At 44.0% G+C, this 24961-nt stretch overlaps 7 protein-coding genes and 1 non-coding gene across 8 annotated transcripts; 5 read left to right on the top strand and 3 right to left on the bottom strand.

The window, feature by feature from the left end:
• The first annotated feature begins 236 nt into the window (after positions 1-236).
• On the top strand, positions 237-9669 carry LOC129169062 (alpha-1A adrenergic receptor-like). The gene is made up of 5 exons (XM_054755054.1): positions 237-1002; positions 4485-4736; positions 5379-5769; positions 7641-7762; positions 9088-9669. Exons 1-5 carry the CDS (start codon positions 673-675, stop codon positions 9340-9342), a joined length of 1350 nt encoding a protein of 449 aa, XP_054611029.1. The 5' UTR covers positions 237-672; the 3' UTR covers positions 9343-9669.
• Positions 9670-10658: 989 nt separating this feature from the next.
• On the top strand, positions 10659-11806 carry LOC129169158 (histone H1.11L-like). Its single transcript, XM_054755292.1, has one exon. It carries the CDS (start codon positions 10686-10688, stop codon positions 11319-11321), a length of 636 nt encoding a protein of 211 aa, XP_054611267.1. The 5' UTR covers positions 10659-10685; the 3' UTR covers positions 11322-11806.
• Positions 11807-12130: 324 nt separating this feature from the next.
• Positions 12131-12561, top strand: LOC129169219 (histone H3). The gene has a single exon (XM_054755416.1). It carries the CDS (start codon positions 12131-12133, stop codon positions 12539-12541), a length of 411 nt encoding a protein of 136 aa, XP_054611391.1. The 3' UTR covers positions 12542-12561.
• Positions 12562-13099: 538 nt separating this feature from the next.
• LOC129169110 (histone H2B 1.1-like) lies at positions 13100-14302 on the top strand. Its single transcript, XM_054755172.1, has one exon. It carries the CDS (start codon positions 13238-13240, stop codon positions 13604-13606), a length of 369 nt encoding a protein of 122 aa, XP_054611147.1. The 5' UTR covers positions 13100-13237; the 3' UTR covers positions 13607-14302.
• Positions 14303-15774: 1472 nt separating this feature from the next.
• Positions 15775-15847, top strand: trnav-aac (transfer RNA valine (anticodon AAC)). The gene has a single exon. It is a non-coding gene; the product is annotated as a tRNA-Val (tRNA).
• Positions 15848-18995: 3148 nt separating this feature from the next.
• On the bottom strand, positions 18996-19804 carry LOC129169480 (histone H2B 1.1-like). Its single transcript, XM_054755930.1, has one exon. It carries the CDS (start codon positions 19664-19666, stop codon positions 19298-19300), a length of 369 nt encoding a protein of 122 aa, XP_054611905.1. The 5' UTR covers positions 19667-19804; the 3' UTR covers positions 18996-19297.
• Positions 19805-20342: 538 nt separating this feature from the next.
• LOC129169291 (histone H3) lies at positions 20343-20773 on the bottom strand. Its single transcript, XM_054755582.1, has one exon. The coding sequence runs from the start codon at positions 20771-20773 to the stop codon at positions 20363-20365; it is 411 nt and encodes a 136-aa protein (XP_054611557.1). The 3' UTR covers positions 20343-20362.
• A 324-nt stretch (positions 20774-21097) lies between these two features.
• LOC129169024 (histone H1-like) lies at positions 21098-22230 on the bottom strand. Its single transcript, XM_054754954.1, has one exon. The coding sequence runs from the start codon at positions 22216-22218 to the stop codon at positions 21583-21585; it is 636 nt and encodes a 211-aa protein (XP_054610929.1). The 5' UTR covers positions 22219-22230; the 3' UTR covers positions 21098-21582.
• Positions 22231-24961: the final 2731 nt, after the last annotated feature.

Raw genomic sequence — 24961 nt, 5'->3', positions numbered from 1 at the left:
AGAGAGCGTTCCCCATGTTATTACTGAATAAAATGTTGCCTGTGCAGTTCATAAAATGTTTAACATGGTAATGTCTTGACTCTGGAACAGATTATTTCTGTTTCCGCTACTTCCCATGGGAGGGTGAGCATTATTGTGATTAACTGTGATTTGCTGTGAATGAATGCACCTCGCACTGCATGTTCAACAGGGAATGTGTAACCAAAAGGGTTAACCCAAATACAAATGTCTCTATGAACATGCACACTGGAGAGAAGGATGCTGCAGGTTGTCTCTCAGTGTGTCTTGTCTTTGTCTCTTTTCACCCATCTCTCTTCGGGAACTTTCCCACATTAAAACACGTTGGACCATAAAAGGACACGAGGCTCAGTGACCCGCCACCGAATGAGCAGTTTGGGCCGAGGAGGAGCTCCAACAGCCGGCCAGGAGATTGACTGATTGTCCGGAGAAAGGGGACAGGAACCTCCACTTGCTTCTGCGGTGTAACCAGCGAACCATCTCACGAGAGTGCTTCTTTCGCGCACTTTTATGGATGTAACGCCAAAATAAAAGATTTGGGAGGGATAAAACACATTTTGCCAGTACGTTGTGTTTCACAAGTGTTACACAGTTTACACACTTTTTGTTGATTTGGACATTTTTACTGACAGAGCAGGCGGACCTCAATGCACCATGAGCTTGTGGACGAACGGCTCCACCGCGGATGCTATTGCCGGAATGCAGGCGTCGCTGTCGGACTCAAACTCTACGTCGAACCGTACCGACACATCCCCCTACCGCGGCAAACTCGGCGCCGCCCCGCTGGACCTGAGCCGGGCGGTGCCGGTGGGCATGGTGCTGGCCTCCTTCATCACATTCGCTATAGTGGGAAACCTGCTGGTTATCCTGTCGGTGGTGTGTAACCGACACCTGCGGATCCCCACCAACTACTTCATCATCAACCTGGCCATCGCGGACCTGCTGCTCAGCACCACCGTGCTGCCTGTGTCAGCCACTCAGGAGGTAAGCCATGGCTGTAAAGTTAGGAAAGAACATTTACTATCACAGCAACCAGTCCAGGCTTAGGGAGTTCTTAATGGGGGAAAAAAACACCAACAACTACTGTCTAAAAGTGTTAAGAAGCTCAAGGTTAGCCATGGAAACTTAGCTTCAAATGTAGCTTATTTGACCGTATTCGGCTACATTATGCACGAGACAATAATAGAGGCAACCACAATAATAAACAGTTTGTTAAATGGCTTCCTCTCTGATAGTCTCGGTCACACGTCAGTACTATTATCTTGTAATAGATGTACAGTTCACCCCCTGGATATTTCAGCCTTTTGCTGCTTTTATCAATAAAATCATGGTCAATGACTTTTTTGACAAGAATTTGAAAACAAGCTCATGTCAAAGTGATTACATAATTTTACCAACAGGTGTCAGTTTAAAGTATATCATGTAAAATAAGTGTTTGCATAAATGTTCACCCCCTATAAAGTGACTGATCTAATTCAGAAAAGATCCAGCTAGTTCAGTGGTCGGCAACCCGCAGCTCCGGGGGCCGCATGCGGTTCTTCAGCATCCTTGTTGTTGCTCCCACACTGAGCTTTTTTTTAAACACCGAAGCAGAGGAAATGTGCGTTTTCGAAAAGAGTTTGAACTATCCGACTCACCGCTAGCCTGTGAATGCATCTACACTGCGTTCTGACTGCTAATTGGATGAGCAAGGGTAGGGGGACGGGGTCGATTTGTTCAGCCAGTGAGACACAAAAATATTCAAAAAATAAACAACAAAAAATAAGAAATGATTAATCATTCAGGAAATGAAAGAAATGCTCCTCCCTGCAAAGACGGTCAAGATCAGGACGAACGGAATGGCAACAAACACCACAAGTAGGCAAACTGATGTCGCTCATTTATTCAGTGCAAGCATATTGAATTGCCTGTGAGGAGTTAAGTGACGTCAACGATATTGAGCAGACACGCCGATATGCAGATTTGTGAACACTGATGGGCTTTTTACGTTAAAGTTGTCGATGTTTTAATTTTACACAAACACGGGAACGACTCAAAAAAGCCCACATGGTTCAGTGTGTAAATTATTTCAAAGCACATGCACTCTGCACTTCTGTTAGTTGAATTCTGTTGTTGTAACAGGTAACATTTCAAAACGATTACAAGTTTATAAGCTGTGTCATGCTTCACGGCTCCAGACCATTTTTCTGACCTAGAAGAGGAGGCAAAATGTCTCTTTTGATGCTAAAGGTTGCCGAGCCCTGAGCTAGTTGATGCCTGAAGTGTCACAGTTAGTGAAATGGAGATCTCCTGAAGTTAATGTGTGTCAAGTGATTGTGGTAGAAGAACACCTGTGGTTCATCAGTATTCCTGCTACATTTGCAACATGAAGACAAAAGAACGCCTCAAGCAACTCGGAAGAAAGGTAATTGAAAAGCTTAGGACAGGAGATGAATATTTTCCAACTCACTAGGCATCCCATGGCGTTTAATCCAGTTTAAACCTTTTTACCCTTTTTTTTTATTGTTGCTGGGGGGTTTTTAAATTCTACAATGTGCTGCGGGCCAATAAAAAAACAAGCAGTGGGCTACAAATGGCCCCCGGGTCACACTTTGGACACCCCTGGTTTAATCCATAGTTAAGAAATGGAAGGAACTGGCACTTTAGTAAATCCGTCTAAAGCTGGCTGTCCTCACATACTGAGTGCTCGGGCAAGAAGAAGACTGGTGAGTGAGGAAACCAAGACGCCTACGACCACTCTGAAGGAGTTGAGAGCTTCAGTGGCCCAGATGGGAGAGACTGTACATGCAACAACTGTTGCACGGGCTCTTCACCAGTCGTAGTTGTACGAGAGGGTGACAAAGAGGAAGCCACTGTTACAAAAAGCTCACATGAAATCTCGCTTGGAATATGCCCAAACGAAGGTTTTTTCATGATCTGACAACACAAAAATTTAGCTTTCTGGCTCTTTCTGACTAGACACTGTTTTGCAAACACCAAACACTTTACATCACGCACAATCTCCACCGTAAAGCATGGTGGTGGTAAGGTCATATTTTAGGGATGTTTCTCCGCAGCAGGCCCTGCAAGATTTGTAAAGGTGGAGGGGAACATGAATCTAAAAAAATATCAGCAAATCCTGGAGGATAATCTTTTCCAGCATGCTAACCACAAGGCCTCCATGCGGCCGTTTCAGTCCCCATCCCTAGTGATAACATTAACGTATACTGTAAAACTAGGGTGTCATAAAATAAATGCAAAGTTAGTTGACGAAAACATCGACATCTTAGCTTTGTGTAGTCTGTTACATTGTCAAAATGAGTCAAGAATATACTGTAAAATATGAATCTCGTTGGCTAAATTGACTCTTTGACAGTGAGGTGAAACTAGAACCTGCGCTGTGATGTGGATGAGAATCTCTGCCCAGACGTTTGACCACACATCTAGCGGCGTGTAGACACCCAGGAATGTGCAGACGGTGTCCAGGAGAGGAAGGGTGAGGACTGCGACAAGCGAAGAAGTGTCACTTGTGAAACTCCAGCTTGACAGTACTTTAGGCCGCAGATAATCTCATTACTATGACATATGGAAGTTATTTAATGTTTGCGAATAAAAAAATAGTACAATTTCCTTGTATGAGTGCAATGTGTGTATTGTCAAACCTCGGATGCTATTGTTACTATAAAATCTTAAATCCAATTGTTTTCTGTTACACAGACCAAAAAACGAGTCAAAAACGAGTCCAGTAACCATTGTCATTGAAGGACTGGGCTAAGACTGAGAGGCGGGCATGAGGGATATTTCAGTGGTCCTCTGCCATAGTGACAAAACATCCAAACATTTTGACTTGCAGTGCTTACACAATGTCAAAGGGGCGATGCGTTTTGGGGCCACTGACAGTTTATATGGGAAAGAAATTTAGTTTTGACACACAAGTGAAGTGTTTTGAGAGACATATGAGCTTTTACAGGTGAACCTACAGGTGAATGGTGTCGTGCTGACCGGCCAGTTTGCAAAAGTGTGTTGAGAAAGTCCAGTCTGTTTCAGACAATTGAGAAGGAGCTTTGCATTTTGGTGGCACTGACGATTTATAGAGGGAATATAAATACAAAGGAATTAGCTTTGAAGCATGCCTGAATGGTTTTGGCGAAGATATGTGATTTTGCAAGTGAGCTATGATGTTGAACTGCTTGAACTGTAAGACTGGCCAAATGATCTTAGAGGTTTGAGAATGTCATTTTTGTTTCAAGAAATGAGGTAAACCAATGGAGAAAAACGAACATGATCAAAAACCCAATAAACACTAAAACTGACATAATTCAACAATAGGCGCTCCGTTTAGTTTGTTTTCACAACACGTTTGAATGTTTGCCTGTGCACTTTAAGAAAAGCTTGCTTCACCTGAAACTCCGGCTTGAAACCTGAACCTTTGTCGGTTCTAAGCAAAAGTTCCATTAAAGAAACTAACCGAACCTGCATGTGTGCAGGTTCTGGATTACTGGGTCTTTGGCCGGATCTTTTGTGACATTTGGGCGGCGGTGGACGTCCTGTGCTGTACGGCATCCATCATGTCGCTGTGCGTCATCTCCATCGACCGCTACATCGGTGTTCGATACCCGCTGCAATACCCAGTGATTGTGACAGAGAAACGGGCGCTGCTCGCCATGTTGGGCGTCTGGATCCTGGCTATCGTTATCTCTATCGGTCCTCTGCTTGGATGGAAGCAGCCACCTTCGCAGGTAAGAGGTCTCCTTCATGCAATGCTAAAATAGACGTCAAACTTGATGACTTAAACGTGCAATTAAAGCGAATTCAGTAGCCTTGATTGTCAACAGCTGGCCAAGGTGCCAAAACTTCAACCAACACATTTTCTGTAAACGTGGGAGAAGGGCAACAAAACAGGAAAAAGTGATGTATACTCTAATTGAAACCCTTCTGGGTCCACTGTTTAAATAGCTTTTCTTATTACAGTACATTGATTTGATAATAAAGTTCAGAAAAGACAAATAGGTCGCTAATTTTAATGGAAATGTTGTAAATGTACTTTATGTACTCATGAAAATGAGTCCCAGTGCCTTCACACAGTCTTTAAATCAACTTTTGGAAGACAATACAATACAGTGATACAATATTTTGTTAAAGTGGACATTTTAGATCTTCTAATGAGGACATTTCTGCTATTTTAGGTCAGGATTTAGTTCAAGAGTCAAATAAGGAATTGGGTTCCCCACCTGGACCCAAAATTATTACAATGCATCACATATTGCCACAATATGGACATATACTGCACAAAAAGAATTGATGAAGGACACAAAAGACGTGTATTTACTACACACAACCACACGATACACACTAACCTCCATCCATCATCCCTCCTGCAGGATGACACAGAGTGCGTGATCACCGAGGAGCCGTTCTACGCCCTTTTCTCCTCGCTGGGGTCCTTCTACATCCCTCTGGCCGTCATCCTGGCCATGTATTGCCGCGTCTATGTGGTGGCCAAGCGCACCACCAAGAACCTGGAAGCCGGTGTCATGAAGGAGCATCAGCAGGACTCCAATGAGCTCACCCTCAGGATCCACTGCAGGAACCAGCAGATCCAGGACATGTGTGCTCCCTCCAAAGGCGGAGGGGGGTCGTCGGCCGGCCGCAGCACACTGACCGTCAAGCTGCTCAAGTTCTCCCGGGAGAAGAAGGCGGCCAAGACGCTCGGCGTGGTGGTGGGGATGTTCATCTTGTGCTGGTTGCCGTTCTTCTTGGCTCTTCCTATCAGTATGTGCTTTACCTCTCATCGTATCAATATCTAGTCAATTGTGATCCCTGGAGCATAACATTACAGCATGTAAGACATGATAAACATCATCAGTGTTTGGATTTTAAAGGTCATTTTCCCATAAGAAAATAATGGAAATTGAATGAATCCATTCCTGTGTCAAACTGTCACCATCATTATTTTTTATTAAGTGTGCACACTGCAAAATGTGTCATCTCAGTAAGATTAAATATTGGAAACCAAGGGCAAAAATAGTCAATCTTGACTAAGAAGATACATTTTTTTTCACGGTTAGACCAATTTCACGTATATGTGTTCAAATCTGAGCAGTATTACGTAAAATACAGTGGAACCTGGGTTAGCCTCGCCCGTCTATGATGTCATTAGCGGTTGACGCTCAAAAATGTTAACACAAAACACGTTTTGACAGTTTTATAATTATAGTTGTACGTGCATAAAACAATTCTAAATGCACTATCCCTTTAAATGATCGTTTATCCCTTTCATTCATGATTTTGATGCGTTTCAAATTGTTTTCTGCATGTCAAACTATAATTGCAAAACTATAAAAACATGCTTTGTGTTAACATTGCGGTCAGACCTTCTGGAACGAATTAATGACGCTAACCAAGGTTCCACTGTACACACAATAATCTACCCACAGGGCGAGACTATTTCACTTTTCAAACTGCGCCACCGGGGGGCGTTCAAACGTTAAAGTACCACTTAAAGTACTGGATCACATCTGGTTTTGTTTTTAGACCCCAGACAGGCTCCTTTTTTTTTATTATTATTTTTTATTTTTACCGTGAACCCATTCAAAACTTCTGATAATATCACTGCTATAAGCTTCACATTATATAAACACACTGCACTTTGTGAAAGAGTTTAGTGATAACAGAAAAAAATCCAATTTAGTGATGCAGATTTTACGCCCCCAAATCTTACAAAAACCATTTAAAGTTACACCACATGCCGTTACGTGTCCAAGCAGACCACACGGGTCTAGCAATGCAATCTTACTGTTACAAATATGATGTTAGATGGCAAAATTATTATTATTGCTATTTTCGACCAATCTGCAGGAGCTTTAGCTGTGATCTGACCTCTGCAGTTGAAGTTGCTGAGTCGCTCTGCTTTGCAGCCTTTTTGCTGAAACTGCACTTCAGGCTCAATAAAACGCTGAAGTTTCCACTATAAAAAAAAAAAAGCAGCATTAAAGAAAACATAGTGCATTGCCACTTTTATGACTTAAAGTAAACTAGGAAGAGTGAATCCTCTGTGATGCTATTGCTGTTAGCATAGTGCTTGTTGCATAAGAACCCCCTTGAGGAGCCTGGTCACTGATGATGTTTACATGGAGGACAAGGCAGTGAAAATAGAACCATCCAGCATGGAAAAAAGAGGCAAAGAATGGCCAAACTTGGAGGACGGATGACAGTGATGCATCATGGGAAGATGCCACATGATGTTCTTATCGCTCACGCCGCTTCTTCATATATAGTCAGAGATAGCAGGCGGTGATACAGGATGGCCTTACAAGTCCATGTCAGGGGAATTAATACATCCTGCAGGAGATCTGTTATCTAGGACAAATACGAATCCCGATCACACACAATCCCCCGACCAATCCTCGGAAATCCCACGAGAACACGAAGATCGCCTGCCTCACCTGGGAATCACATGGCTTAGACTCCACAGACAAACACCGAAAGTGGCTGAAGATGAGAAGGGAGGATGATAGCGAATGCTGCCCCTTGGTGGTCAGCACTCTTCGCTGCAGCCCATTTTGACTTACTAATCCACCTAAACACTTACATATCAGTTATACGTTGTTTCACCGGACTGATTTTTTGGTTTGTGTGTTTAGGCTCCTTCAACAGAAACCTGCGTCCTGATGAAACTTTCTTCAAGGTCATCTTCTGGCTGGGATACTTCAACAGCTGCCTGAACCCCATCATCTACCCCTGCTACAGCCGTGAGTTTAAACAGGTACAATGCCAGGAAAGTGCATACCGGGAATAATAGGGTAAACACTGGAAGCACTGGTCAGGCAACAGGGGACACCTCAAAATTTGTATTACCTGAAAACACTGTCCGAATGTCGTCCACCGAAAATCAAAAGATGCAGGGGCCACATTTTCATTTTGCAAACCTGGCTAAAACCAATCAAATGTAAATATGCTAGGCTGTCACCATTGCAGCTTTTTGTCGTTACATTAAGTCTTTGTGCTTTTTCAGAGATAGCATCAGGGCTGTAGCAGAAGCGGGGCGAGACCTGTGTGTAAAGGTCTCGCACAACTTCGAGACAGGGATGTGATGTTTAGCTATCTGATTGTAGGATGTACTGTAGTGTCTAAAAGCTCACACAGTTGTGGCAATAACACGCTTCCCAGAGCTGCGTGTAAAAGGCACTGGCGACTATTTCAATGTGAAAAGGGCAACTAGGAACATTGGGATCGATGTAGGTCAACAGTCCCTGACTTTTACACCACAGACCAATAGCCTCTTTCACACAGAACTTCTACACAATTGCCGCACCAGTGCAGATCTGGCATGTTCCCAATCCTGTGCTTTTACACAGAACCCAAGGAAGGCAGGATATTGTCACAACTATGTTCACTTTCACACAGCACCATAGCTTGCCGCCATCAGGTAATTAGATGATGTCAAGGTCAGCATCTGGTATGACGCATACAATACTTGTCAGACAGCGACAATTGCTTTCAACACAACAAGGCGGGAAAAGTGAGTCTCGGGTGTTAACCTTCACATTCCAGACTTATGGCTTTGATGCTAATCCTAAGACCTAAGAAGGTGAAAAAGTGCCTGTTTAAACGTTGACCCCAACATCCTATTCTGGTTCTGTTTCTACAAAACAACAACCTGGAAAAAAGGGGGAAAACAGATTTTCCGGGAAGCGTGGGGGCGATAATAAATCCTCAGAAACTGCGGTAAATAAAGAACTATCAACATGGACAAGCACTGACTACTGATAGCAAGAATCTCTTGGGCATCAATAAAGTATCCATCAATCTATCTATCTACTGTTAGAAAGAATCCAACTAATAGAGGGAACACCCTCCCAAAAAACACAAAAAACGGTTATTATTGTGCGTTTAGGGGTACGATAGTTGTACTACGTTTGTACCCTTGCCACTTTAGACCAGCACATCTTTTGCGCTCTGTAAAAGGTACAGAAACTGCATTGTTGTCCAATAATACACAGAAAGAAATCAACTGACGATGGCGCTGCTACTTGGAACACTGTTTCTCTGACAGAACCTACCAAATGACCGCCCCGTTTTGCTCTTCAGGCCTTCATCCGGATCCTCCGCTGTCGCTGGAAGCGAAAGCGTCAGGGCTGGCAGGCTTACTACAACTACCGGTGCCAGCAGGGCTCCAACAACTCCACTTCCTTCTTGAACGGAAGCCAGCAAACGCTCTCCTCCGTTAGCCACAGTCCACGCTGCGTCGCCCCCAAGCTCTGCCCACCGGCCTGGTCCTCTAACACTGGCCATAACCTCCTGCCTGCTGGCCCGGCCTCCCCGCTCACCCATGAAGTTCAGTGAGACCAGATTGTGCAAAGGCAGTAAGCGGAGAGCAACAGGTGTTTGTGTGTGTAAAACAAGTGACAACATTTGGAAAATAGACTTCATAAAGACTGACACAGCAGTTGCTGTTCATCTGTGATGATATCATCTGGAAGGTGGTTGTATTTTAAGATGATTATATTTATTTAATGATGCTTCCTTGGACTTAAAGGCTGTATAAAGAATATTTTTTCGTTAAGAGAGGGCTACTGGATCTCTAGTGGCAACAATAACTTGCATATCTAGTTTTGGTTGTTTTAAAAACTGTGAACTTTATGTTTTTGGTATTAAAGTTGTCAAGATTTATGAATGGATTTGAGTCATTTGTACGTAGGTTGGTGCATAATGAGATGTGTTTATGTAACACTTGCTTAGCTCAAACATAAATTCACTAATAGCAATGAGGATTAACAATATTTTGTATGTGCTAATAACATGTTATTTATTGGTCATTGGATTTCATTTGTTAAAACAGAGGTTACAAGACTAATATTTAACCTGTAGTTTTGTCAAGTATGCTCTACGGTTGTTTAACGTGTACAATACAAACTTCTCTGATAATAAACACTTTGAATGTATTGTTTTAAAACAAACTTGTCATTTTTATTACTCATAGCTTAAAATGAAAACATGCATACAATCTATTCAGTGTGCTAATGCAAAAATCATGGCATTAAATCACAAACCAGCAGCCCAGCGTTGCGGTGGATTTTACTCTGTAAAAGCGGATTTTACTAATTTTATATTCAAACTATGGATAAAGACGATTCATCTTTGACAGGTGATCCATGTGTGCCAGGGTGTAACCGCCCGCAGCCACCGTGTGTTTGCTTCCGTCTAGATTTTCACCGAAAAAAGACAAACGCATCCAGTTCGTTAGATGTTTTTTGTTTTAATCCAAGGTCGGATGTCTCCTTAAGCAATAAAGTCTGTTTCACATTTATCTCAACTCAATTTAAGGTGTTTTAAAGGACGAAAGGTAAAGAAAAGTAGTCGTGGATGTCGCCGAGTGACTCACTGCCAGAGAGGTTTGAAAGCTCAAGTAAAAAAAGTAACACGATTTGGACGATACAAGTGACATGAAACTGAAGTTAAGGGAGTTTTCTTGCCGTTTAAGCAAAGATTGTGGTGGGAGATGTTCGTTTTCCATGTAGTTTGAGAGCGAAATGTGGAGGAGAAAACACAAAAGTGAGTCCACATTTCCACTGGAGAGCAGAGCGGCGCTGGTGTTGACTCTCTACGGTTCTCATGTGCCTTATAAGTCCCGCCTCCTAAAAGCTAGTTGACAACTTGTCTTGAGCGACGTTCAGAAGACAGCAAACATGGCAGAGGAAGCACCAGCAGCTGCAGGGCCGTCCAAAGCCCAGGCTAAACCCGCAAGGAAGAAGGCGGCGGCGGCGTCCAAAGGAAAGCGAGACACCCCTAGTCTCCCGAAGCTTATCACTCAGGTGGTCGCCGAGTCCAAGGAGCGTAAAGGGACATCAGTGGCTGCGATTAAGAAGGCTCTGGCAGACAAAGGCGTCGATGTGGCCAAATCTAACAAGCGCGTAAATAACGCCTTGGTTAATTTGGTGACGAACGGAGCCCTGGTTCAAACCAAGGGAATCGGCGCTTCTGGCTCTTTCAAGATGGCTAAGAAGGATGGTGAGCCGAAGACAAAGGCAGTGAAGAAGCCTGCAGCCAAGAAAGCACCTATCAAGAAGAAGACACCAGCCAAGAAACCAACTTCTAAACCCAAGAAAACTGTCACCCCCAAGAAGGTGAAGTCCTCAGCAAAGAAGACTAAGACCAGTCTCGCGAAGAGTCCGGCGAGGCCCAAGCCCGCCGCAAAGAAGTCCAAGCCTGCAGCAAAGAAGTCACCTGCTAAAAAGGCTCCCGCTAAAAAAGCTCCAGTCAAGAAGGCAGCGCCTAAGAAGCCAGCTTCCAAGAAAGCTGCACCCAAGAAGTCTAAGAAGTGAATGTACTGACATTCATTGTCATCTTGCTTCAACCAAAGGCTCTTTTAAGAGCCACCACAACATCCACTCGAGAGCATTTCCTTCTTATCTCGCATAAGCAAACTTTTGAATGCGACAACTTACACATGCGTACACCTAAGACAAGTGAAGTGTCCTTTTACGTTTGCCCTCATAGAATGGTGTAAAAAAGGATGAAAAGCATGAGTCGCCCGGCTGCCATTGGCGAAAATAGTGTGGCAAGCAAATATCTTTCCGACAGTAATCATTGTGTTATAGCTCGAATCATGGCCAAATGCATATTTCAGCTGTTAAGGAGTGCGTTTTTCCATAGTTATGTATTTTATTACCAGTTAAGCGTGTCCCTCGCCTACCACCCAGAGTTTGGAATAGGCTCCAGCATACACCCGCGACCCTAATGAGGATTACGCGGCATATAAAATTGATGAATATACTGTATGTATATATATATGCATTGTGTATGTATATGTGTGTGTATGTATTTATATATATATATATATATATATATATATATATATATATATATATATGCATTGTTAATAAAACGATTTATCATTCATGAAAGACACTTGCACTTGATTGGTTCCCTAATTTCTAAATTTTCCCTCCACAATGTGATTGGCTCATTTCAAAGCTCAGTCCTCCAATAGGCCGTCAGCCACATCGCACACGACTCGCCCTCGACCAATCGGCGTCGCCGTTTCGCCACAGCCCCGCTATAAAGCTGCTGCTAGCAGTTCAGGGTTTCACAATAGTTTTCTACGCAAACGAAAACGCGTCCGACGTGAAACATGGCCAGAACAAAGCAAACCGCTCGTAAGTCTACCGGAGGAAAAGCTCCCAGGAAGCAGCTGGCCACAAAGGCTGCCCGCAAGAGCGCCCCGGCTACCGGTGGCGTCAAGAAGCCTCACCGCTACAGGCCCGGCACCGTAGCCCTGAGAGAGATCCGTCGTTACCAGAAGTCCACTGAGCTGCTCATTCGCAAGCTGCCCTTCCAGCGCCTGGTCAGGGAGATCGCTCAGGACTTCAAGACGGACCTGCGCTTCCAGAGCTCGGCTGTCATGGCGCTGCAGGAGGCCAGCGAGGCTTACTTGGTCGGCCTGTTCGAGGACACTAACCTGTGTGCCATCCACGCCAAGAGAGTCACCATTATGCCCAAAGACATCCAGCTGGCTCGCCGTATTCGCGGGGAGCGCGCTTAAGCGACCACCTCTTGCTGCATCCACCCAACGGCTCTTTTAAGAGCCACTCACGCCCCACTTAAAGAGCAATAACTTCTTTCTCACGCGCATTCGTTCTCGTCACCTTAGCACACAGATAGATACAGTTGTGATTGCAGCAGAAAACATAATGCTGTTTGGTTAGTTAATGCCCACTATGTGTCTTGCCCCCATTTCAAGCAGGAGCACAAGTTGCTTTTTTTCCCAGTGTCTCAGATGCCACCCAGTCAAGGTCTTGCGGCATTTATGCCTTCCTACAACATGTATGAGCCAAGTTATACGTGTCACTATACACTCACTCGTAAGACCTACATTATGTCAACCATAACTTGCACACAAAACTGCGTCCACATTCAAAGCAAAACCCCTGCTTTTTTCCCCCCACCATCAAATATGAAACACGTACATACTCTTTGACACCTGCTTAGTCTACGTATTCCACACGTATTCTTTATTCTGTTGAAAAAGTCGCACTCACTGTTGTAATGCCACCATATTAAAACGGCGCCACTTCACTAAACTCTCCGCCCACAAGATTCGAAGCTCAGTCAGCGCGTCACACCAACCAGCCAATCCTGTGTCAGCGTCAGCACATAGAAATTTGCATAAGCGCCGCTATACATACGTCGTCGTGAGCGCCTTTCCCAACATTCGTTTGTCCTCCGAGAAGCGGCAACAATGCCTGATCCAGTCAAAGCACCCAAAAAAGGCTCCAAGAAAGCCGTCTCCAAAGCCACCAAGACCGGCAAGAAGAAGAGGAAGCCCAGGAAGGAGAGCTATGCCATCTACGTCTACAAGGTCCTCAAGCAGGTCCACCCGGATACCGGCATCTCTTCCAAGGCCATGAGCATCATGAACTCCTTCGTGTCCGACATCTTCGAGCGAATCGCCGGGGAGGCTTCTCGCCTGGCGCACTACAACAAGCGCTCGACCATCACTTCCAGGGAGATCCAGACGGCCGTTCGCCTGCTCCTGCCTGGAGAACTGGCCAAACACGCTGTGTCTGAGGGCACCAAGGCTGTGACCAAGTACACGAGCTCCAAGTGAGCTATTACTTTACCACCCAAAGGCCCTTTTCAGGGCCACACACACTATTCTTAACTGGGCAAACTTCTACACCAATTTCTCTTACAGAATATAAGAAACACATCACCCTTTTATTAAAGGGGTAAAATCATTATGTACATGTTTATATACAGTGAGCAACAGTATGTTGAGCCCAGATGTTTGTGGTGCATTAGCAGGGCTGTAGTTTGACACAACCTACTTGTTTAGATGTAAAGGTATGTTTCTATACATACCTATGATACATTAGTCAGGACATTTTAAGGGGTTTAAATCTTACACACATGTACAGTGTTCCCTTGCTCTATTATGGTTGTTTTAACAAGGATACAGAAACAACAGTGCAGTGGAACGGCACCAGGATGAAAAGGCACAGAATTATGGATGAGTAATTTCTTGTGTTGATCATTAAAATGCAACATGAGGTTTGAGTGTTTGAACTAGAAATGTTATTCCCGGTCAGAGAAAAGTGTATGATTAGGCCAATCAGGATGTACAGACCTTACGTTTTGTGTTCGAATCCTGTGTAAGGTATCAGTAATGTCGAGTGAGCACCTGTTCATCCATATGAACAGTTATTGCTTTACAACTCATAGTGGCACTCATCCACAAATTCTTCATATCTGGATTAGATCAGTATCAGTGAGTTCCTGGAATAAACAAATGAACTTTCTCTAGCTCATCTCCTCTCTCTGCTCTATTTAGCAGGATAGTAGATGTATTTCCCTGTGTGGATGTTGGACCTGTCAGGCTGTCCCTGCCTGCCTCACTTCTGTTTTACACAACCTGCACTTTCACCCAGGGGCTGAAGATTCCACTTTTTTGTGTCATCCACACATACGTCTTGGTGTGGCGTGGGCTTTCTTGCACACAGGGCATGGTTGCTGGTGCTGATGCTAATGTCGCTGTTTCTCCATGATGCATCCTGACTGAGAGCTGTGGACTGGGTATGAGCAGGTGGTGGTCATCATGGATTAACAGTGGCAGCGCAGGCACAGTAGTGGCTCTGCTGCTGACTCAGCTGTGAAACACACAGAAACTCTTCATACAAAAGACATATACAGGGATGAGGAAGTAAAAGAGATATACTGTACATACTGAGTTTGTCTGGAGAGATGCTGAGCATGGCTTTCTCCTACTTTTCATCTTCATCCTTAGCTATAAAGAAAAATAGAGTGGTTATGACTGGCATCTTATTTAGCTACTATAGCTATTCATCATTAATAAAAGGGATAAATACATACATTAGTGAACATATTGAATACTGTGGTGTTGACAGAGGTGGAGGTGATGGGGACAGAGGGGCAGTACCGCTGCTTCTTCTGCAGTTGTTGCAGTTTTTTTACACCTGCTGCAGGAATCCCAGCTTGTGAGGCGGAAGACCGCGCTGACTTGGCCAAGAAAAAACATCGTCTGCTTCATTTTCTCTACAGTGACAGAAATATAATTAATACATATTACTGTATTATCCAACAACCACAGACAGGCTAAATTAAGCATCACAGATGCAGATTAATAAAAGTGCAGAATGTATAGCATGAATAGCAACATGTCATAAAATATTAAGGTATTGTTGTCATGTATGTGAGCTTTTACAGTAAAAGCCAAAGTCACCACAGTCTCAAAACAGTTTACATTTCCATTTTACTTTAGGTTTGGAATCATGAAACCGTGACTGTACCACACGCACAGAGCCAAAATAATACAAGATATTTGATCGATGAGTCGCGTCATACAGTAAGCACAGTAGAACTTATGAACCAAAGCAGATAGCTTAAATATCTCACTAACGATACTCATCAGAAACAGTAAGGCTTTTATTTTTAGTAACAAAAAAAACCTAAACAGAGCAAATACATAAAGTGTTTATCTCGTGAGCTTACTCTGTTGTTGTGCTGTCACTCCTCTGAGCCGAAGTCAATGATTGAGCGCCCAAAGCGCCACCCCTGGACAAAAGGATATTACACCGGAAGTGATTCAGGCACTTCCGTCGAAAAGGAATGGGAAATAGTTTAGGGCTGTTTAACCAAATGCCAGTGAGCATGCTCAGTGAGCAATAAACAAGCAATAAAACTAATGACAACAATATTATGTATGTGTTATTATGTAATTTGTTATTTAAGGGATTTATGTATCATCCATGACAGGAAGTTTCCGTAGTGTAGTGGTTATCACGTTCGCCTAACACGCGAAAGGTCCCCGGTTCGAAACCGGGCGGAAACACTTTTCTCCAACCGTCGATGTTTGTTAAAAGTTGATTTATAACTGCACATTTGAAACGATGCATTTGAATTTTGGATGCAATGTGATCCCAACAAACTTTAAGGCTTGAAACCTCCCGGTTTTGGTGTTCCAGTGGACATGGTCCTTTATTGACATGACAATTTCTTTCACATTATAAGAATGCCTTTGTCTCATTCGTCAGGTGGCAAATGAACAAATGCATTGTCAGGTAAGTTCTCATTTGCTTGTCATTTTCCCCACCATACTAACTGTTTCAAGCAATGAAACATGCATTAGCTTTCCTAACAGAGGATAAAGAGGTTCACTGCTATTTGATGTTATTTAGTTTTAGGGAACCAAAAAAAATGACGTGATGTCTATGAACACAAGCCCTCATTGCTCATAATAACACAATTTAAAGTGGGATTCTTCTGCTACTGTTAAAGAAACCAGTGTTGGACAAATAGATCTTTAGACGTGTGGTATATTTTATATTTTGATTGACATATTCAGTTCATTTGGAGCTGTTAATACATACAAATATAATCATGGTGTTTTATCTTTCTGTTAAATTGTGAAAGAATGTGTTTCTATTGCTGTGAAGGTTTTGTTATGAAAATGTACTAAACGCTCACACGTTTTCACGTGTGAGAATGTGATGTGACCATGAACGAGAGCAGCTGCAATTTGCAGCATCAGTTCAAACAAGAGCCTTGTTAGAGAAATCTATATACGTTATCACCCACTTTATAAATATATTATTGTTGTACTCTTGTGCATAGAAGGGAGTAAGCAGGCCCTGTGAGGTGAATCAAAGGGGTCAGTCTTGTGTAACTCAGAGACATGGAGGAGGTTGAGGTGCTCAAGGTCTTTTGCTCCTCTTCACATTCTGTGATGTTAGAAAATTAATTAAACCACACATGTATGATATCACTACACTGACGCACACACTGACGTAAAAATGGGCAAAATTCAAATTAGTTTTTTTGTTGTCTTTTTTTCTGTTAAAGGCGAACGTCATTGGTCAAGACGTGTGGCGGCGTCTCTGGCCGCACTGACCAGCGTAAGGGCAGGGTTAAACACACAAGTGTTGCCAAAGTGGTGACATTGTCGCTTAATCTGGAGAAAAATTCCAAATCCTCTTGGTGACATTTTCTCAAAATCTAGCAACTTTTTCTGGTGTTGCTGGAGAGTTTTCTGGTATTTGGGGATTTAAGTGACAACACATATTGGGCCTCATTCACAAAAATCTTCTTAAAAGTCTTCTTAAGAAGTGTACTTAAGAAGGCGCGGGTTGGAAACTGCGCCGCATTCACGACACGTTCTTAAGTAGGGATAATCGTTCGCACCGGTGTTCTTAGGTTGATGAATGCCAACTGCGATGCCCGTGCATGTGAGCCCTAATTTGCATAGGTCACCGCCTATTATTTCCCATACAAGGTAAAAAATGTGCCGTGCGCAACGGGCAGCTGGAGGCGGAGATGGCAACGCGCAAGGGCAAGACTGAGGAGCAGCTGGACAACAAACGAAAGAAAAACTTCAATTCTACTGAAATAGAGGTGATTTTACAAGGAGTGAGCGAACACAAGACCACCTTATTTTCACGTGTATCCACCGGTCATCAGGCCATCCAAAAAGAGTCGGCATGGAGCACCATTGCAGGAAACATAAATGCCGTTTCCACGGAGAAACGCACCACCGCAGAGGTTAAAAAGAAGTGCTTTGACTTAAAATAGACTAAAAAAAAAAAGATTGGACTGCACCGGAGGGATCTGGAGGAAACGGGAGGTGGGCCATCAATCAGAAACCAAACCATTTCGGAAACTCTAGAAAATATTTACACAATCATGATGGAAAAATAAAGTCAAAATACATAGTTTGTGTGTGACAATGTATTTTTTCTGTGGTTACATTTGATAAGACGCTGCCTAATTAATACAGCAGCCCCGTGCTCTGGCTCAAGACGTGGCTGGGGGCGCATGTCGTTATCTGGGGGTGCTACGTGCGCAATAGACACACCACGTTTCATTGCGATGTTATTCTGATGATCCTGAACACCTGCAAGAACAGAGAGGGAAGCCTGAAGCCTGAAGTGGGACATCAAATATTCGTGGCTTTCAGCAAATAAATCTACATGGTCCCTTTACATTCTCTCTCTGCGCAGCGCACGTCCAGCCAGCTACTTTTTTTTTTTGATGAATTGGGATTTTAATATATATTTATCGATGGAGTATATTTTAGTTGTTTTGATGATAAATAATTGTTGGGATATTTTATTTGCACTACATTTTTTGGGATCAGGTTGCAAAATCCATCATGAGAGCGATTGCGCATTGAAAGTGCAAGCTTTGCTTGTGCGTAAGAGTCCTCCTGAGTGTTCGTAGAATTTGTTCTTAGATCTAAGAACTGTGAGTTAAGAACACGTTTCATGAATGCCAAAAATCTTCGTAAGAAGGCTTTAAGAACAGATTTGTGCGTAAGAACGTTTCGTGAATGAGGCCCATTGTTCTGAGCTTCTGTTCTTACAGAGCATCCATCAAGCAACTGCGGGGCGCGATGCTGCAGGGTTTGATGACAGGGTGGGATCTAAAATGTAAATGTTTCATTAAATTACTACTAATTACTCTTAAGCCTCGTTTGGAGTCAGTCATTTACCTGTCAGTGTGTCAGAACTGTGGTATTGTATGAGGAAGTCTGGAGTGGCAGAGAAGTATGTCAGAGCGGTGCAGGACATGTATGAGGACTGTAAGACAGTGGTGAGGTGTGCTGTAGGTGTGACAGAGGAGTTCAAGGTGGAGGTGGGACTGCATCAGGGATCAGCTCTGAGCCCCTTCTTGTTCGCTATGGTGATGGACAGACTGACAGACGAGGCTAGACAGGAATCTCCATGGACTAGAGTTTCAGCTAAAATGAAAGGAATGGTGTACAAAACTGGTGAGACCAGTGATGTTTGGTCTAGAGACAGTGTCAATAAGGAAAAGACAGGAGAAAGAGCTGGGGGTAGCAGAGATGAAGATGCTGAGGTCCTCTCTGGGAGTGACCAGGAAGGATAGGATCAGGAATGAGTACATCAGAGGGACAGCACATGTTAGAGGTTTTGGAGATAAAAGTCAGAGAGGCCAGACTGAGACAGTTTGGACATGTCCAGAGGAGAGATAGGGAATTATAGGTAGAAGGATGCTGAGTTTGGAACTGCCAGGGAAGAGGCCTAGAAGAAGACCAAAGAGGAGGTTTATGGAAGAGGACATGAAGGTAGTTGGAGTGAGAGAAGAGGATCCAGAAGACAGGGTTAGATGGAGGTAATGGATTCACTGTAGTGACTCCTGAAGGGAAAAGCCAAAAGGAAAAGAAGAAGAACAAACACATAAACTCTACTTAAACTAGAAATTTGCCCAGTTAAGAATAGTGTGTGTGGCCCTGAAAAGGGCCTTTGGGTGGTAAAGTAATAGCTCACTTGGAGCTCGTGTACTTGGTCACAGCCTTGGTGCCCTCAGACACAGCGTGTTTGGCCAGTTCTCCAGGCAGGAGCAGGCGAACGGCCGTCTGGATCTCCCTGGAAGTGATGGTCGAGCGCTTGTTGTAGTGCGCCAGGCGAGAAGCCTCCCCGGCGATTCGCTCGAAGATGTCGGACACGAAGGAGTTCATGATGCTCATGGCCTTGGAAGAGATGCCGGTATCCGGGTGGACCTGCTTGAGGACCTTGTAGACGTAGATGGCATAGCTCTCCTTCCTGGGCTTCCTCTTCTTCTTGCCGGTCTTGGTGGCTTTGGAGACGGCTTTCTTGGAGCCTTTTTTGGGTGCTTTGACTGGATCAGGCATTGTTGCCGCTTCTCGGAGGACAAACGAATGTTGGGAAAGGCGCTCACGACGACGTATGTATAGCGGCGCTTATGCAAATTTCTATGTGCTGACGCTGACACAGGATTGGCTGGTTGGTGTGACGCGCTGACTGAGCTTCGAATCTTGTGGGCGGAGAGTTTAGTGAAGTGGCGCCGTTTTAATATGGTGGCATTACAACAGTGAGTGCGACTTTTTCAACAGAATAAAGAATACGTGTGGAATACGTAGACTAAGCAGGTGTCAAAGAGTATGTACGTGTTTCATATTTGATGGTGGGGGGAAAAAAGCAGGGGTTTTGCTTTGAATGTGGACGCAGTTTTGTGTGCAAGTTATGGTTGACATAATGTAGGTCTTACGAGTGAGTGTATAGTGACACGTATAACTTGGCTCATACATGTTGTAGGAAGGCATAAATGCCGCAAGACCTTGACTGGGTGGCATCTGAGACACTGGGAAAAAAAGCAACTTGTGCTCCTGCTTGAAATGGGGGCAAGACACATAGTGGGCATTAACTAACCAAACAGCATTATGTTTTCTGCTGCAATCACAACTGTATCTATCTGTGTGCTAAGGTGACGAGAACGAATGCGCGTGAGAAAGAAGTTATTGCTCTTTAAGTGGGGCGTGAGTGGCTCTTAAAAGAGCCGTTGGGTGGATGCAGCAAGAGGTGGTCGCTTAAGCGCGCTCCCCGCGAATACGGCGAGCCAGCTGGATGTCTTTGGGCATAATGGTGACTCTCTTGGCGTGGATGGCACACAGGTTAGTGTCCTCGAACAGGCCGACCAAGTAAGCCTCGCTGGCCTCCTGCAGCGCCATGACAGCCGAGCTCTGGAAGCGCAGGTCCGTCTTGAAGTCCTGAGCGATCTCCCTGACCAGGCGCTGGAAGGGCAGCTTGCGAATGAGCAGCTCAGTGGACTTCTGGTAACGACGGATCTCTCTCAGGGCTACGGTGCCGGGCCTGTAGCGGTGAGGCTTCTTGACGCCACCGGTAGCCGGGGCGCTCTTGCGGGCAGCCTTTGTGGCCAGCTGCTTCCTGGGAGCTTTTCCTCCGGTAGACTTACGAGCGGTTTGCTTTGTTCTGGCCATGTTTCACGTCGGACGCGTTTTCGTTTGCGTAGAAAACTATTGTGAAACCCTGAACTGCTAGCAGCAGCTTTATAGCGGGGCTGTGGCGAAACGGCGACGCCGATTGGTCGAGGGCGAGTCGTGTGCGATGTGGCTGACGGCCTATTGGAGGACTGAGCTTTGAAATGAGCCAATCACATTGTGGAGGGAAAATTTAGAAATTAGGGAACCAATCAAGTGCAAGTGTCTTTCATGAATGATAAATCGTTTTATTAACAATGCATATATATATATATATATATATATATATATATATATATATATATATAAATACATACACACACATATACATACACAATGCATATATATATACATACAGTATATTCATCAATTTTATATGCCGCGTAATCCTCATTAGGGTCGCGGGTGTATGCTGGAGCCTATTCCAAACTCTGGGTGGTAGGCGAGGGACACGCTTAACTGGTAATAAAATACATAACTATGGAAAAACGCACTCCTTAACAGCTGAAATATGCATTTGGCCATGATTCGAGCTATAACACAATGATTACTGTCGGAAAGATATTTGCTTGCCACACTATTTTCGCCAATGGCAGCCGGGCGACTCATGCTTTTCATCCTTTTTTACACCATTCTATGAGGGCAAACGTAAAAGGACACTTCACTTGTCTTAGGTGTACGCATGTGTAAGTTGTCGCATTCAAAAGTTTGCTTATGCGAGATAAGAAGGAAATGCTCTCGAGTGGATGTTGTGGTGGCTCTTAAAAGAGCCTTTGGTTGAAGCAAGATGACAATGAATGTCAGTACATTCACTTCTTAGACTTCTTGGGTGCAGCTTTCTTGGAAGCTGGCTTCTTGGCGGGAGCTTTCTTAGCCGGAGCCTTTTTAGCGGGCGACTTCTTGGCGGCAGGCTTGGACTTTTTGACCGGCTTAGACTTCTTCGGGCTCTTAGCGGCAGCGGTCTTTGTCTTCTTAGCTGGAGACCTAGCCTTCTTGGGGGTGGTAACTTTTTTACTCTTACCGGCAGGTTTCTTGGTGGCTGGTGTCTTCTTAGCGACAGTTTTCTTGGCTGGTGCCTTCTTCGCTGCAGGCTTCTTCGCTGCCTTTGTTTTAGTTCCAGACTCCGGCTTGGCCAGTTTAAAAGAGCCAGAAGCACCGACTCCCTTGGTTTGAACCAGGCCTCCGCTCGTCACCAGGCTGACCAGTGCGGTGTTAATGCGCTTGTTGGATTTAACCACATCGACGTTTTTATTTGCCAGAGCCTTCTTAATCGCAGCCACTGATGTCCCTTTGCGCTCTTTGGACTCAGTCACCACCTGGGTGATCAGCTTGGGGAGACTGAGGCCATCGCGCCGCGCTTTAGACGCCGCCGTCGTCGCCTTCTTCTTTACAGGTTTAGTCTGCGTTTTGGATGGTCCTGCGGGTGCTGGTGCTTCCTCTGCCATGTTTGCTGTGCGTCGTTCGAGACAAGTTAACCACTGGCGTACAGGAGGTGGGACTTATAAGACACATGAGAACCGTAGAGAGTCAACACCAGCGCGGCTCTGCTCTCCGGGAGAAAGGTGGACTCTCTTTTGTGTTTTTTCTTCCACATTTGGACCTCAAACTACATGGAAAACAAACATTGCCCGCCACATTTTTTGCTTCGACGGCAAGAGAACTCCCTAAACTCCATTTTCATGTCACTTGTATCGTCCAAATCGTGCTACTTTTTTTACTTGAGCTTTCAAACCTCTCTGGCAGTGAGTCGTTTGGCGACATCCACTGCTACTTTTCTTCACCTTTCGTCCTTTAAAACACCTAAAATTGAGTTGTGATAAATGTGGCACGGTCTTTCTTGATAGGAGAGACATCCGAGCTTGGATTAAAACAAAAACCCTCTCATGAAGTGGATCCGTTTGTCTTTTTTTGGTGAAAGTTGTGACGGAGGTAAACACAGGGTTTGATGTGGTGCGTCGGGCGGTAACAGACAGTAACTCCTGGATAAGCTGGAAAACATTTAGACATTTTGTCAGTCATTTAGTTTAACATGGACGTATTTATGTATATATATTGCATGTATCTACAATCAAGCGGTATTTGGCTTTTTTTGGAACTAGATTTAGCAGTTAGTGTCTATCATGTAATGAGATTCAGTCCTAACTTTTCAGCCAGGTTGAGGGCTTTTTTTTCTTACTTCTGTCACCAAAATGCTGGTAAACTAAAAACATTTTGTGGAAACTAACGTTCTTGTTTTTTGGCATTCCAACCAAGTAACTCAATAACATTGCATTATTAATCACATCTTTAAAATAATCCAAATAACTAAAGAGCACTTTTCTCACTCCTATTGCTAAGTGCACTAGTGTTTCGCTGAACTAGATTTTGTCTAATCTTACTAATTAACTGAGTAGTCGTGATGAAAACATAACTTTTACAGTGAGTGCACTAACTGACAACCGTTTGGAGAAGCAGATTGTTGAATTTTTGTGTCATCTCCGAAGTAAATAGCGGCTGTCATCAAACATTCACCTTACATTACTGGACTGTATACAGGAAGTCACAAAAGTGAGTACACCACTCACAGTTTGGCAAATATTTTATTATATCTTTTTATGGGACTACACTTTGGTACAATGTAAAGTAGTCAATATACAGCTTGGATATGATTGGATAAAAGTGTAAATTTACTGCCCACCCCTCCCTACCAAAAAACACAGCCATTAATGGCAGCAGAATTGAGTACACCCCTCATGAAAATGTCCAAATTGTCCCCAAAGTGAGGACATACTATTCTTATATCCTAGAACACGGCCCGCCAACCCATCGATCAGTTGATCTGTGGGACTTTGCCGGTCGATCCCCAAACTATTCTTTATATAGAGGTCTCTGCCGTGTTGAACTTCCAATGACCGGTATGTGAGAGTGATATCACCAAATTTAACACACCCATTCCCGCCTAACACCTTTTCACATGAAGGTGTCACATGACCCCAGAGAGAAAAACACCAACAATGGCTAATTGGGCCCGATTGTTGCCATCAGTTTAGACCAGGGGTCACCAACGTTTTTCCTTGTGAGAGCTACTTTTACAAAATGAAAATGGCCAAGAGATACTCATTTTTGTAACATTTGCTGTATTTTCAGAGCTTTTTTTAAACCCAAACAAAGCGAATATGCTTGTTTTACCAGAACATTAACAAAATGCTGGTGTCCACAACTCACATTTTGTATTTCAGAATGCATTTCTTTCTACTGTTCTTTCATTATTAACGGAAACCCTGAATGAAAAGCAGGCTTGCGGGCACCTTATGTGGTCGTGGGGGGCTACCTGGTGCCTGCGGGCACCACGTTGGTGACCCCTGGTTTAGACTTTAATGGTGGTGTGTTGAGTTACTTTGAGGGGACAGCAAATTTACACTGTCATCCAAGCTGTACATGTATGAAAGTGTTGTTTCTTTAGTGTTCAAATAAAATATTTGTAGAAATATGAGGGGTGTACTCACTTTTGCGGCATATTACAGTAAATATGTCAGTACAGTGGATTTCCTTTCTTTTTTAGAAAGATCCTTGAGTTTGCAAAAACAAGTAGTTAGAGAAGGAAGCAACGCATGTTTGGTCTTGATGAAACAAGAAATACACACACACACACACACACACACACACACACACACTCACTCTTCACTCCGTTGTAGCTCCCCGACATGGCTAAATCCTTTGCGGGGGTATGCTGGAGCCTATCCCGGCTGACTTCGGGCGAGAGGCGCTGTACACCCTGGACTGCAGGGCACATATAGACAATCGTGCACACTCTCATTCATCATACCTGTGGACAATTTAGAGTTGCCAGTTAACCTATCATGCATGTTTTTGGAATGTGGGAGGAAGCCGGAGAAAACCCACGCACGCACTCACGGGGAGAACATGCAAACTCCACACAGAGATGCCCGCCCAAACGGAGATTAGAACCCAGGTCTTCCCACATCTCCTGACTGCGTGGCCAACGTGCTAACGAGTAGGCGCTTTATGTTTCCGTGACAATAAATGACATTTCATGTTTTGAGCAAACACTTTCAGTTGCAACACTACAAGTTTTTTATTTCAGATTTGTAACAAGATACAAGGAAGTTTGCCTATGTTTTTGTGTGTGTGTGGGGGGGGGGTTCCTTCCTCTTTGCCGTTGCTGCAAAATAAAACATTTACGTGAAA

This window comes from Dunckerocampus dactyliophorus, chromosome 16, assembly GCF_027744805.1.
Source record: "Dunckerocampus dactyliophorus isolate RoL2022-P2 chromosome 16, RoL_Ddac_1.1, whole genome shotgun sequence".
NCBI classification, from domain to species: domain Eukaryota; kingdom Metazoa; phylum Chordata; class Actinopteri; order Syngnathiformes; family Syngnathidae; genus Dunckerocampus; species Dunckerocampus dactyliophorus.
The sequence above is the reverse complement of the archived record's forward strand: the minus strand, read 5'-3'. Positions and strand labels throughout refer to the sequence as shown.

Coding starts and splice junctions, on each gene's coding strand:
- LOC129169110 (XM_054755172.1), top strand. CDS start 13,238: ATGCCTGATCCAGTCAAAGCACCCAAAAAAGGCTCCAAGAAAGCCGTC.
- LOC129169480 (XM_054755930.1), bottom strand. CDS start 19,666: ATGCCTGATCCAGTCAAAGCACCCAAAAAAGGCTCCAAGAAAGCCGTC.
- LOC129169219 (XM_054755416.1), top strand. CDS start 12,131: ATGGCCAGAACAAAGCAAACCGCTCGTAAGTCTACCGGAGGAAAAGCT.
- LOC129169024 (XM_054754954.1), bottom strand. CDS start 22,218: ATGGCAGAGGAAGCACCAGCACCCGCAGGACCATCCAAAACGCAGACT.
- LOC129169158 (XM_054755292.1), top strand. CDS start 10,686: ATGGCAGAGGAAGCACCAGCAGCTGCAGGGCCGTCCAAAGCCCAGGCT.
- LOC129169291 (XM_054755582.1), bottom strand. CDS start 20,773: ATGGCCAGAACAAAGCAAACCGCTCGTAAGTCTACCGGAGGAAAAGCT.
- LOC129169062 (XM_054755054.1), top strand. CDS start 673: ATGAGCTTGTGGACGAACGGCTCCACCGCGGATGCTATTGCCGGAATG. Junction 4,737..5,378: donor GGAAGCAGCCACCTTCGCAG/GTAAGAGGTCTC, acceptor TCCCTCCTGCAG/GATGACACAGAGTGCGTGAT. Junction 5,770..7,640: donor CTTCTTGGCTCTTCCTATCA/GTATGTGCTTTA, acceptor TTGTGTGTTTAG/GCTCCTTCAACAGAAACCTG.